The 15220-nt window shown below is 29.1% G+C and overlaps 1 protein-coding gene and 1 long non-coding RNA gene across 3 annotated transcripts in view; both read right to left on the bottom strand.

Annotated features, from left to right (window-relative positions):
• The window catches only part of LOC105461503 (tachykinin-like peptides receptor 86C), a gene marked incomplete at its 3' end in the record, with an annotated part of 31687 nt that extends 16467 nt beyond the window's left edge, over positions 1 to 15220 (bottom strand). The window contains exon 1 of the mRNA XM_011708001.1: positions 13551 to 15220. Coding sequence (XP_011706303.1) covers positions 13551 to 13845 — 295 coding nt within the window. The remainder of the gene's footprint in view (positions 1 to 13550) is intronic.
• On the bottom strand, positions 1722 to 2697 carry LOC105461499. Of its 2 annotated transcripts, none has more exons than XR_975944.1 (4): positions 2507 to 2697; positions 2278 to 2422; positions 2064 to 2126; positions 1722 to 1970 (listed from the first exon to the last, which is right to left on the bottom strand). It is a non-coding gene; the product is annotated as an uncharacterized LOC105461499 (long non-coding RNA). The 2 variants fall into 2 exon arrangements; XR_975945.1 differs by having other exon boundaries at positions 2278 to 2409.

Below are 15220 nucleotides of genomic sequence, written 5' to 3'. Positions count from 1 at the left end.
GGAATCAACAGCTTAAATTAAAAAAAACAAGATATTTTTGCTTTCTTAAAAGTTGTTAATTTATACATAAAACTTTGTTGACTCTAAAATCACTTGAAATATATACGTACAACAAAATAATATATAATTATTTAAAAGAATATAATGCTTAAGAAAATTTATAAATTAAAATTATTACAATAAATAAATAAAGTAAAATATTCTCTCGGGAAAAGGTTAAAATTTTTGATATTCTTTTCAGAACTGAAATTCCTCTTTTAGTATATTTTTTATCTATACGAGAAAAATGCAAAGAAACATGAAATTTTTTTTCCGTTAAATATTTCCTTTTAATTTTATTTATGCATTAGATATTCTAATGCATAAATTAATAATATTATTAACTCAAAGAAAAGAAAAGTATATAAATATTAAATATAAAAACTTTTTTTAAAGAGAAGTTACAGAAATAAAATATTTAATTTTTTTAATGTCTTGCAACTATATAAAAAAATTAATAAAATATTAACAATAAAGATTTTATTGGTATATATTATATACTCGAATTGTGTACCGTGCTAAATGTGTATTATGACAATTTAAAATACTGCATTTATAAAAAATTTTCATTACGGATGAAGTATTTAAAAAAGCTTTAATTACATCCTATCAATTTACTAAAAATTAAATAAGATCTCACGAAAAATCTTTACAAGAGGTAGCATATAATAACTTCGATATACAGACTTCTCGATTTACGCTATTAGCAAACAATGAAAATCGACCGCTTATAAACGTAAGCGGATTGGAAGACTATCCATGCAGAAACTTCAATGCAGTGGAAATTTAGGCTATGACGATTTATGGATTAACGATAATTGCACTAAAAGTTTGAAATTCGTCAAATAACATCAGATTTCTAGAAATTAATAAAATTTATCTTTTATCCTTTTTATTATTGTTAAACTTATTGTTCAAATTCTTTTTAAATTGTTGAATTATTATATTCTACCCTAAAGTTGCCTCATAATATTTTCGCAATATTTTCAATTTTAATTTAATAACTTAATGCGATTTCTTAAAAGATTTATATTAATTTAAAATACATGTACATGGGTATTAATAATAGTATTAATAATAAGAAATAAAGTAAATTACTATTTACGCTACGAATATTTGTACAACATTAAAAATAGTCTTAATAAAATATAATTTAATTTTATTACATTTTAATTTAAATATTGAAGATGGCAGTGATTTCTATATGTGTCTATACTACAAATCGCTCGGTTTATGGAAAATGTTGGGATATGAAGGCAAATACAATTTAATATAAAGACAGGGTGAAAGGAGAAAAACAACGGTAAAAAAGTAGCAGCTGTAGTCAAACTGCCTTGCCTCGAAATTCCTAGTATCGAAAGGAAAAATAAGAAAGTTGAAATTGCTAATTACAAAAAGTGGATTACTAGCTGAAGTAAAACAAAACCACAACGTACATCATGTAAATTAAATCATACCTAATAGAACTTGTTAAATACCTTTTTGAAACAATGATTGTTTTTTCCAATCTCTAATTTTGCTTAATTATTAATTTTACTAGGCAATATAAAAAATAATGTTGCAAGTAAATTTTAAGAACGCACTTTTATAAAATGTTACAACATTTTTATATTATATTTCACAATATTGTTTATACGTTTATAAACGTCAATACATATTTTTATTGCGTGTACGTGTAACAAGAAGAAAAGAATATTTTTTAAAAATGTTTCTTATTTTCTCGTGAAAAAAACGTAAAATTGAACGGAGAGAACGTGGATCATGTGTAGTTTATGGATATGCTTTAAAATGTTTTATGTATCAAAAATATCATAATATTCACAACACAATGCTTGTATAATACGTCAACCACATGTTGCAATTTCATATTGAAAAATACTGGATCAGCTACCTTTTATCAGTTGAGTGCTTCCTTCCATTTTTCTTTACCGCTAGAAAGTTTATATAATATTTATTATTTCGCGCCCGTTTTGAAAGTATAACAACCGCTGAATGCTGAAGTTTAAAGTACTGCGGTAATTTACTTTTTTTGAAATGCTCAGAATAGTTAAACGATCGTAAGTAGCATAATTAAGCGTCTTCTCCGTCTAAAACCATAAGTACATACAGAAACGTTAATTAAGTTCTTCTGCACAACTCACGTACTCCGGTAGTATAATATTAAGTATTACAATATATGACATTGTAGTCATAGAGGTATTTAATCGAAGTGATAATTATTACAACAAAAGCTCTTACATTTCGAAAATGTTCGTTTTGATGTATAATACATCAAACAAAATATGTATATTCGATATATTCGGTTTGTAATTAATTCTCATAATGCAGTAGCAGAGCAATTGTCGTCATTCTGTTGCCCTGTGACATTGGCTATTTCAAAATACTAACGAATATATTATTTGCTCGTTTCAATAAAATTATTACATTATTACAAATGCATTTTTAATAAATGGGCTTGGTGATTTACTTAATTTTTTGTATCATCCTCATTATCATAACAATGGTTTAGCTGTGTCCACCCAGGCGGCAAACTGCAAGCTATACGTTTATGCTAATTCCCACTGTCCAGCGCAGACGCGCTCTCATGTCATTCACCAAGCATATCTCTCCAAGATAGGAATCTTGTGTAATCAGCTCATTAACCTTTCTCTTTGAGAACGCATGCGATTAAACAAATGTGACTACGATTCGACGCAGTGAACATCGTGTACATATCCATATGGCTAAAATATTACTATATGTTAGCATCATGGAGAAGTTCTTCATTTTAACGCAATTTTTTAATGTTGATGTTGACCCATATTGGCCATACGCAAATATTTCAAATTTTACTCTCAGCCTTTCAAGTAATGATAATATTTACCTTTATGTCTGAGTAAAAATAATATTCAATCTTCTTTTAGCATATATTTTTTGCATGAATTTATGAGAAATTATGTTATAATAAATAGCAGTTAATTATTTATATGTTTTAAATGAAATTAACTTCTCCTAACAGCTGTCTTTTGCAAACGTATTAATTTATTTGTTAATTAACGGAACAATTTGTACTAGAATGTACGATACATTTTGAAATAATATCAAGATAATTGTATTAACAGTTGTTTCATAGTTAGTAGCATCAAATTTCCGTAGGTATATGTCATGCGTTTTCGAAGCTTTCTATTATACATTCACGTAAGTGCATGAAATGTTGCTTTAGAGAGATTAAGCTTCACTTGTACTGAATACCGCTAGAAGATCCGCCAAAATTTCAAGCACGCACGTTTCTCGTACGCAAAATAACATATAAACATTATTCCACAAAATGTGTTTTCTTTCTGAATTATTTCAGAATATTGTCAAAATTAGCTCTTTTAGATATGACGTATATTTCGATAAAGTAATTCGATTAGTAATATAATTTCAACTATGCTCTTGACAAGAATGATAATTGTATCAGTAGCATTAAATTATTTTAATGCCTAAATTATTTTAAATCTTTAAACATCACAATATTAGTATGTATAAATGTACAGAATTATCAATATATTATTATTATGCGTAACTAAAAATAATATTGATATGGCGACAGTGAGTAAATAATTTTTGCTTTAAATAAATTATAAATGCAATACTTATCATACTAAATGTATTTATATATGAACGTTATTAATATTATTAAAATTTATATAATATTTTAGCGATTATCAGTTTTATTGACATTTTTTGAAGCGCATTCGTTACTATTACTATGAAACTTACTTCTTATTTTACTCATTTTAATTATTAAATTTTTTCTTAGTTTTGACATATGTCAAATAATTTATTATTTTAACTTCTAATAGTTGAAGATTTCTTCATATTTTTAAGATAAAAAAAACAAGTCACAGTTAAATCACAGAAGTCAAGGCAATGTTGGTAAAGCCGGTCACAATTTTCAATTTCCATAAACGTGAGAGCTAATGGATAATTAAATCTTAATTGACGTAGTACATGTATTTCAAAGCTTAACGTTGCAACTATCATGAGTAATATAGTTTCTATTTGCAATCGTCAAATTTACTTACTGATCGAATAAGCTTCATTTAATATTGTATTATTCGTGGGCAGATCAATACAAAATTATACTTGGCACTCTATATAAATATCAATAAAATATCAATAATTATACACTTTTTGAAATTATATATTAATTGTTTTTGACATGAGTTGTTTATACAGATGAGATTAAATAAAAGAATAAATTTTGTCCGCAATACAAGTGGAATAATCTGCTCTTTATCAAGATACAGCTTGATGTGCAAGAGAATTGCGTTCTATCCATTCCTTTCGAGAGCTCTTCTGTTTCAACGATCGTTCTACTTGTAGCAAATTGAGCGCGAAGTCGAGTTTGAGGTAACCCGATAGCGGGTGTAAATTTACGAACGCAAGAGCTTACGAAAATGACATTTGTAAAATAAAATATTAATTGCTTCAGATATTCTCGTAAGCACAAATAATCGTATTTCAATTCTATATTGGTCTACTCAGCGCTACGTTGAAATTGCAGCTTATGCTGAAATTGAAGATAAATTACATTAGTTTTAAAAGAAAATAAAAATTAATTAAATATCGTAATCTGAACAAAAATAAAATTGTTCGAATAATGCAGTTTAATTATATCACTATTTTGAACTGTAATATTTTGAGCTTTTATTCCTACATAGAATACTTCACTATAAGTGCATTAAGCGAATGCAATTGTGTGTAATTGTATTAATAGATATGACGTTATAACGCATACCGTGCGTACTGCTAAATTAATTCACATTTAACACACATACATTTGGTAATTAGAAATGCCCTTTTCATGGGGAAAACTAGGTATAAATTCATATTTAGTGCTCATACATATTTTTTGGATTTGTGCTGTAAAGAAAAAAATGATTTTAATATGTATATATAATGTATAGTATTTACAATCTGTTCTTACGAAATGTTTAACTTGTGTATAAAAATATGTATGAAAGATATAAATTTTCCCGCAAATTCGTTAAACTATAAACAAAAGGTATTCGTATTTTTTGGTGAAATTTATTAAAGATTACGTTATATTTTTCACGACGACAAAAGTTTATCGTATTTTTCATATTTTTTTTTATTATTGTAACGTATTATTTTTGCTTTTATCGTCATTACGCTTTCGTTTATGCAAATTTTTGTAATGTTTGGATGAATTATTTGTTTTAGTATTTGTCGATGCAGAGGATTTTTAATTTTCGCAGATTTATACTTACCTGCATCGAACTAAATAAAATTGTATATCAAGCCGCGCCTCGTAACATCCGTGCATCAAACTAAATAAAATTGTATAGCCGCGACGAAGTAACATTCGTGTTCGTCGAGTACTTTTTTCGTGAAACTTTGATGTGTCACTTAAAGGATAAAGTTTCATTAACTCGATGTCTCCGTAGTCGCTTTCCACAACACAGGATTAAATCAGAAAGCACAGCTTTCTGGTTTCTACTATTAAATTAGGACTTAAAAAAGTTATTCTTACTTATATGGAATGTTATAGAAAAATATGTTACATTTAGATTACTTAGGAATTGTTTAGAAAAATGACTTTAGATTAAATATTAATTTTTAATTTATGTGTAAATATGAAAACAGTAAAATTACATATTTTATAAAATTTGTGGCGTTTGAACGCATAATACAGTTTGGATAAATATATAAGCATACACACGAACTTTCAAAAATACGCATTAATTTACAATAATAATTTATGGAAGTAAATAGCATAAATAAAATTTACAAACAATAATAAGACACATATTTTGACTAATTTTATGCCTTCTAAATGAATTCGTAATTGTATCTTTTGATAACACAAAATGTTCCAAAATAATATCGAACAGTGCTAATTTTTGTCGACAAAATAGAATTTTCGTGCTGCTCTTTCTCTCGATTATAATTATCTCGGTAATACAATGTACACCTTAATATAGCATATGTTTGAAATTAATATAACGCTACGTCAGAGAGAAAACATATTCTCTACTTAAAATTCGTATCACTCGAGGGAGATCAAAACGTGTGCATGTGAAAGAATTATCAGTATATATATATATATATGGAATATTATCTCCGAAAACACCAGATATGACGAATATATCCGGTTTTATACATGTTCCCCGTGTCTTCGATGAGGGTCTGCATCTATAAATTACAAGAGTTTCGTTGCAAGAACCAATAGCGAAATGAATTTCAATCCAATCTCCCTGGGGTACTTTAAAAATTTCTGACGTCTAGCTGAGAATATATATACATATATGAGAGATTCACGCGTACAGGAATGCATATTTCAGGTATTGCTTGCAGGTATAATCGATCTGTAAACAAAACTCTGAGCGAATGCATCAGAAACAAAGAAGCAACGTATATTGTAATAATTTGCAAGACATGATTTGTGTGTTAGTAGCATTGAATACCTACCTTCCTTTTAATAGAGACAAATTACGCGCGTCACGCAGAGCTTTATAAATGGTTTTATAATTTTTTAATTAGATTTTAACTGAAATCCGATTAAAGAGATCTGACAAGGAGAACATTTTTTGCTAATAAAATAACTGAAATATTTAATAAGAAATACTAAAATATTTAATAAGAATTAAATATAATAGAGAAAATTATACAAAAAAGTAAAATAATACATTAACAAATTAAAAATTTTTTTTAACAATTTTGCCCGACAAATTTTATTTATATATTAAACGTTTCTTTTAAAAAATTTTGTTTAAACAAGCAAATCGCAGCGCAGCATCATATGTTACATCGTATGCTAGTAACATGCATGCATAATGCAGTGGCTTTACAATACATGTCATATATTTAGGAAAAGGCAAAAGTTCAGCGATTCTGTTAGCGGCAGAAAGCCGTTTGTGAACGTACAGGGAGGATCGTCGCAAATGTAATTTTCAAGCTCCTCCTTCCTCGCGATAACCTTCTTCAGATATATTCTCAGCTATTACTTATCGTGACGAAGCGCGGCTTCGCCATTACAAACCCTTCCTTGCCAATGCGGACAAGCTGTGGGATCAGTTTGTCCGAGAAATACGGTGGCTCGTTATAAAGCTAGATTTCTGCGAGATTTTATGTTCGTGCCATCCTGGTCAAGGCTCTTAATCTGCCGTGCCACTAAAGTTTTCCCACCTCTCAGATCAATAGAAACTTCCTCGACTATACTCGCAGACAATGCTTGTACAGCGAAAGTTTCATCACGAATTCCCGTCGGGATGTCGAGAAGCATCGAAAATGATGCGTAAAACATCGCAGTTTCTTTGACTGATAAATTTCCGCTCGTAAATATACTTTTTCTTTCTTCCGCGTCGAGGACAAATTACTTTAGTACGTGCGTAAAAAGAGGATGAAATGACGTCGGTATAATCGGCTTGATGTAGCAATATATTTAACTCAAAGCGATTAATTGTATTACTTTTTATTAATAATCCGTGACTTACAAAGCAGATAACATCTTTGCAACAAAGTTATCGAAAGCAACTGGCAATTAGAAAACTGTGGAACATAAAACTTTCGTATAATATTACCGTCACAATATACGAAAGTTTCAAATTTTCCACAATTTGATCGCAGACTCCTATATTCTAATCTGTTATCTGATTCGGAGTTAAGTGACACTTATGGATAATAAAGGAAAATTTTATCGGATGTTGGAACGATATTGTGGGACAATATGCATATTTTTGCACAGATAAACATTTCTTTAACCCTCCGTGAACCAGGTAGAAAAAATCAACATGGCGAACTATGTGGGGTATCTCATACCATGTTGTATTTTACTTTAAGTATATTAATTTAGTACGACTGGCAACGTCTCCAGCTACACGAAACAACAACTTGTGCGCACTATTTTTCAAAAAGTTATAAAAGTTTAAATTTTTCTGGGATATGTCACACCTGGTTCACCGAGGGTTAACAATATTTTTTATAATAATATTATGATATATTGATATTATAAAATTATAAAGTTATATTAATATTTCTTTCGCGTAATCCTTTTTTTTATTTTTGCTATATATTTTTGTTTTGTTTTAATCATTATTTAATGATATAATTACATATAAGATAACTAATTTAAATATTTAAACAAAGAAAGAAGCGATACCATTGTAAAATATTGCATCCAATAAGCTTCTTGAACTTTGAAATGTTTGCGTGTAATTATCAACCTTTTCGACGCCATCTGCTTTCAAATACCCTTAGAAACGGTTATATCCAATTGTTATACGTACATGCGTGTAAGATTACACATACAAGATATACGTATATAAGCGAGAAAATAAAACAAATTCTTTTACCATTATACGGCGAGAAAAGTCATTTTCGTGGACATGACGGCTAATCAACATCGATCAACTTCATAATTTTATTAAGGGTATACTTGGTTGGTTGGTAAACTTTTGGAGGAAAGTTTAAGAAATAAGTTTCTTAGTTATTGAAAAAGTAATGGAAAAATGTTATATTACATTAGTCAAGTTTATGAAACCTCTGATACATGATTCTTAGAGTACCGCAATATACGTACCTTAGGATAAATGATGTACAATACATTTTCTGAAGACCGAAAATAGATATGGGTGCTAATAAAATTTATGAACTCTAATAGAATTATTTCTCCTAATGGACAATTATATCTTTTAATTTAACTTTAAATGCAAATTTATATAAGAGCACAATTAAAGAAATCTTGTTCATATTATTATATGTCGCTACATATGCAAAAATTATATATACAGATTTGAGAAAACTCATTTGCTGCATTCTTAAATTTTTTTTCAATTATATTTATGAAGAAACATGCATAGAAAGGATGACACACACTACCACCATTCCTATGACTAAATATAACCAACATAACTACTATAGTTATTCAAAAATTGATTATCAATTATCGAAATCTACGAATTATTTTTGCATTTTAATGTTTCAAATTATCAAGTATGGTAAAATACAAAATACTATTAAATAATTTTATTTGCAGTAAAATTACGTTTTTTCACAGAGTTTGCATATCTGTAGGTGCAACTCTACATAAACATGTAGTTTTAAACTGATTATATTAGCATTTTGCTTCACAGCATTTTCACTTTTATACAGGTCTCTGTATCTGATGGTCCTTCTTATTGAGGTAGCCTGAGCAAACCTCAAATTTCTATTTATTTATATATTTATGTAATATAATTATTTAAAAAATATATAATACTTACATTGAAAATATGTGTGATAATAATGTTTGTATTTTTCTACAATCTTTTTGTATTTATTTTCGGCGTTTTAGCCAGATTATTAAAAAATATTGTATAATATAGAACGAGTTATAAAATGGTATTCCAGTAATGAAAAATGGGACGCGACAAATAATGTGTATCCAATATGTATTCTGTATAACGGAAGCATCGCAAAATAGTATGGATTATACTTTTTAGATATTTATTACTTATTTTTATCAATTTTATTATAACGTTGTTATTTACGTATTTATTTCAAGAAAAATAAACTTGTTTTTAATAAACACATTATAAACTGCATGCTAGATGCACTGTGTTCAAACAGAAAAATTTTATATTATAATGAATTCTTCTGATTCTTCATGTACAATATATTTATATAATGGTAACGATGTATACATTTTATTCAAGATTTTATAATACTGTCGTTATTGCGAGTTATAATTCCATTGTGATATAAAATGTTGCACGTACCACATAAACGCGTATAGTTACCTCCGCGAATTCGCGACGATTTCTAAAGGTTGCGGAAACGAAACAAGCAAAAATAAAATAAAATAAAACTGCAACCAGTACCGGTATAATGGTTTGGTTTATTCAAGTACTAGATGGGTAGATATATGAAAATGGTAAATGCTGATAAGCACCTATAATAATACAATACCAGTTTGAGAGAAGGAAAGAGAGAGAAATTTAATTGTGTGGAGGTTGCAAACTGTTTCAATAAGGAACGTGCTACAAAATTTAATATATGTACATTTCCATATTCCTTAAAATAGTAATTGTGTGATTTATATTATACAGGAAATAATAACGTCGAAAATTTATCAACGACTTTTTAATAAAACACGAGATTATTTATACAATGTATTGTATATAATCTTATTTTCATTATCTTCAAAATTTTAGAAACTTTGTAAACTGATTATCGTTTTAAAATATGATGAAAACATATTAGATACATAAACTTTCGATTTCCAAATAACATGTAAATAAAATGAATTGTGTATGTGAGTATTTATACGTATATATGATATATGTGTAAAAACATTAACGTACAATGATTTTTTAATAAAATCTCGCAGCTTTAAATCTTATTAGATAATGGATGTAGAATTAAAATATTAACGTTTTATTTACTTTTAATAATTTTATTTTACCATAAAAATTAATATTGATTTGATATAAATACATAGCTAAAAATAAAACGTAAAAGATACGTAGGCGCTAAAAGAGAGAACAAAAGTTTACAAAGCTGAAACTGTCATTGTTATAATTAATCTGTAAAGGAGATTTATATTAGAGCGATTTATATTTTTGTAAAATTTTTTAATATTCCATATTTTTGAGCGCATGTGAATTTTTATATAGGTGAAATTAATGAATATGCAAAATTTAATCAGATAGCAGATTGACATGTTTAGTATACGTATTTTGTTTGTATATTTGTACCCATTTACATGTGTAATCATTTGCTACGTAAAGTTGCTCTCTGTGCAAAAATACATACCATAAATCCGATACACGTGGCTTGTATAAGAAATTGTCATATGTCTTTATTGATTTACTATGATGAAAACGAATTGTGTTTGTCTCTGATTAAGGATGCTTGTCACGTAGATATGGATCAAAGCTGTCACATATATAGTATATACGTATAGCAAGAGACAATAGTTTAGATTACTTTAAAAAAAAAGGATGAGATAATGAATATCGACGAGATATTGCTTATCATATTTACAACAAATGCAATCTTTTTGAATTTAAATTTATCCTTTTGATTTATTATTAAATTGTTGATTGCAAGGAAAAAATATTTTGTGAAATATCGATCTTTTATGAAACAGCAATTTACAATACATCTTTATCTATCAATTATTGAAAGTGATAGTTACTATTTGTAAACTTCTATTACCTAGAAATTAATTAATCAATTTACCAGTTGTTGTTAACAGATATGTGCTGTTAAATTTACAGCTATTTTGTTGAACGTGAAAATTAATAATTGATAATTCAACGCTCTCATAGAACATGCTGTATATTATAATACTGTAGCTTAACACGCGTTGGATTCATCGCGCACTCTTCGATTACATTTCTGTTCAAGCAGTCGTATAAAGATGGTTATAGCTTACATAAAACATATAACTTATAAACATAGAACTTATATAACCGTAAAATTGTCTCTCTGAGAGACGTAGACAATGTGACGTGTTTTATCGTATACGCGAAGATTTACCTCGCTTCATGTTCCATGTTTTTATCGAGTGTCTATGCCACAAGAACAGTTTTCAATACAGAATGCATGAGAAATCAAATATCGTTCGAGTTAAACGACTAAACATTTTACGAGATTTTGTGTAATGGTCATAATACATTACGAGAGTGAAAAATATTAATATTAAATTAGAAAGTGATTTTATACAAGCGATTATTTCGAACAAATACAAGTATATATCCGATTTTGAATAATAAAGAGTAATCGTGTACAATATTTTCTTTTATTTATACTTTTCTTTTTTCTGAGAGATTATAAAGAATAAATATATTCTCTCTATTTATAACATATTATATAATGTAGAATATAAACCAGTCTTTCAAAAGATATCAATTTAATTATTATTTTGACTAATTTCTAAGTAGCGCGTACTATTTTCATTAAAAATTGTCATTATTATAGAAAGATGTATAAAATATTTATGTGTTGATTATTATAAAAAATATCTGTATTTATTATACAATGTTAATTATAAAATATAAATTTAATAATAATTGTAACACAGAAATAACAAAGTAATGCCAACGAGAATCGACACGGATGTTGATGTGTATATTTTTTATTGTTACAATATCGAGCCACATACAAACTATGCGCCGCACTTTTTGTCGGTCTTAAAACACAATTCCTTACATGAAGCTGGAATCCACTGTAACGAATAAAATTGACGAGCAATTTAACATTTTTTATGCTAACAAGCATCTAAAAGAATTCCCCATCTGTCAAAACGTGTAAAGAATTTATTGCGAAAAATATTACCTCTGCCAGGATTTGAACGTCAATCTTCCCACGTGCCAATAATAATAATTATAAATTTTTTCCCGTGTATATTTCATGTTTGTGATATTCACGGAGAATTTCTCCGTGAATATTAATAATTGGAGAAATTATCTTTTTCTAATGTGCCGTTAATGTGATAGCTTTTGAAATACTTTGAGAGACTATCCGTGTTAAACAGAAATGTACATTTAATTTTAACTTCTCAATGGATTTGAAAGAAAATTTTAAAGAACGAATGAAGCAATATGCTTCCAAATTTGCATATATATAATTTGTATTATAAAAGAAATATCATTTTTTAAACTTATACATCTATACTACGTTTCTTTTATAATGCTACTTTGCTACAGACCACTTTGCTACAATTAATTGAAGCGTTTAATAATTAGTGGAGATTGAATTTAATTTCAACCTTGCACCTTCAGTGCAAAAACAGCAATTTTATTGATTATATTATAATAATTTACCACGTTACACATGAGTATTAATGCACTCAACAATCAAATTTTTCTATTATATTTAAGGAACGATCTTTTTATTTATATTTACAATAATATGCTTATATTTAACAATGTAATTTAGTTATTTTAGTATATGTAAGAACGGAATGAATCGGTAAATCGTACACTGTAATATCTTTATTTGAATGTCAATGCAGCAAAATGAAGTGTAAAGTTCTGAATACATCGCAATGTACACACGAACGTAGTACCCTCAATGGTTTGAGTTTTATTCTTACTAACATCTAACATTTATAAATAAAAGGGAAACTTATCATTATAAAGCATGAGTGTAAAGTTGTTAATTATGGAAATTTACTTTTTTAATTGAATGTATGAATATTTAAATTAAAATTTTTTGCCTAATTAACAATTTATAATAACATACTTAATTATCGTACAAAAGTTTTAATTTAATGCTAATTTTATCGTCATGTATGCATTGCAGTTATGTATCCATTGTTTTAATTTACACACTCTCTGCAACTAATTCATAACAAAAATTGAATTTGTTGATGCAATGGAAAAACGATATACCCGTATGACTGTTATTCGTAATGGAAAAATGTCCTCAAAAAGAGTTTCATTTTGAAATAATCTGTATTCATAGGAAAGCATACTAACGAAGCGGAAACTTTTCCGTCATGCTATATCACACGTTTATACAATCTGTCTTCTTACCAAGTACGATCCACATAACGATAATATTGCCACCAGTTGCGACCAGCACGATCACCGCGTATATCGAAGACCAGAAGAGCTTCTGCCACCATGGCAAATCGAACGGCCGTTCCTGATTGCCGAGAATACAGTCGCGGAGCGCCTGCTGAATAATATCACGTCTGGTTGACTTGTTTAACGTCTCCTCGATAAAATAACGGATCTCGCTAAAATTTAGCTTCAGTAGCATTGTAACATTGAGATCCAGAACCGATGCGGTGCAATTGTACAAATGCTCCAGGTTTGGGCTATTCATATTTGTAAAGGTTTGTCTTTAGCGATCGTACGGACACTCCCGGGGCTTTGTGTTCAATCGTTATCTCTCCGTTCGTTTCCTCCAAACAGCACGTTAAATCGATTTTATGAGCTGTTACCAATTTCCTCCGACGTGACGCACAATGAACTGGCGAGTAACTATCATTATGGCTTAACTTGATTGCTCGTTATTGGAAAAATGTGCACGTAATTGATACGAATTTGTGGTGCTTGATTGGAAGTCTCATACAGTTCGTTGTTTAATCAGTGCAATCGACATTAATAACTTTCAAATACTAACTTGATTACATTTTACTCCTTTATTTGCGGCGCACTTTTTTATATCCCAAATACTTCTGTTAAAACTTATTGTCCGTCGATCTAATAAGATTGCCTTTAAAGCTGGAATAAACGCAAAATGGTTGTATCTCCAGATCACTTTGTCAGGGGATTCTCAGATATCTTATTCAGTAAGCGCTTGGAAATCTACGTTACATTAATTAGATCTATAGAGATCTGCTTTATCTTTACGTAGATTTTGCAAATTAGTTGAACCTTCTTGGAATTATTTTAAATCTTTAACGCTTTCTTTATTTTAATTCTTCCCCCACTTTACCGCATTAATTGTATAACATTTTAAAATAATAATTTTTATGTATTATCAATACTTATCGTTGTGTTTTTAGACGAATAATATTACTTAAACTTTTAAACACTTTCTATAAAACGCGCGTTCAACAACTGCGAATGACAGCCTTTCTGCAAGATTTCTTTCCATCCATTACTAAAATGCGCTTCGCATTTATCATACACTTCAGAGGCACAATATCATTCGTAATCAGTATATTTTTCCCTTTCTTTTTAATCAGTTAATAGAAAGCGCAAAGCTTTGAATTTACGATCGTTTTATGAAAGTCATTGTCACTGACAGTAACAAACGACAGAGTTTATCACGTTGCGTCCGGGAACTTGACAGTGCGTATCCGCATATTCGACGAATCTTGATTGTCTCTTGTCGATCGGTACCTGTCATTTATTTGCGCGCGGCTTGATCGATTCGTCAATTGTCGACATTATTGTCGCAAAATTATCGAAGACGATTTGTGCGCGCGCGTATCCACGTAAAGGACGTTTATATTTACGAGTGATCGTTCGTCAATCCATCCCGTTCGTCAGGTGGATCAAGCCGGTGTACCGCATCGAAGAACCCCGACGGTGATACTGAAGGCTCAAAAGCGCGTTCATTCAGCGGTGCGTGCGCACCATGAGCATTCTCGCACCCCTTTCCTTCGTCGCCCACCACGCCGAGACTTTCCACTTGGGCACAAGTGTCAGCTGATGGGAAAATACGCGAGTGTCTGCGCCGATTCCAGCCG

Source organism: Wasmannia auropunctata, unplaced genomic scaffold, assembly GCF_000956235.1.
Source record: "Wasmannia auropunctata unplaced genomic scaffold, wasmannia.A_1.0 LD286321.1, whole genome shotgun sequence".
Lineage (NCBI taxonomy): Eukaryota > Metazoa > Arthropoda > Insecta > Hymenoptera > Formicidae > Wasmannia > Wasmannia auropunctata.
Note: the sequence above shows the minus strand (reverse complement) of the source record. Positions and strands in the feature narration are given on the sequence as shown.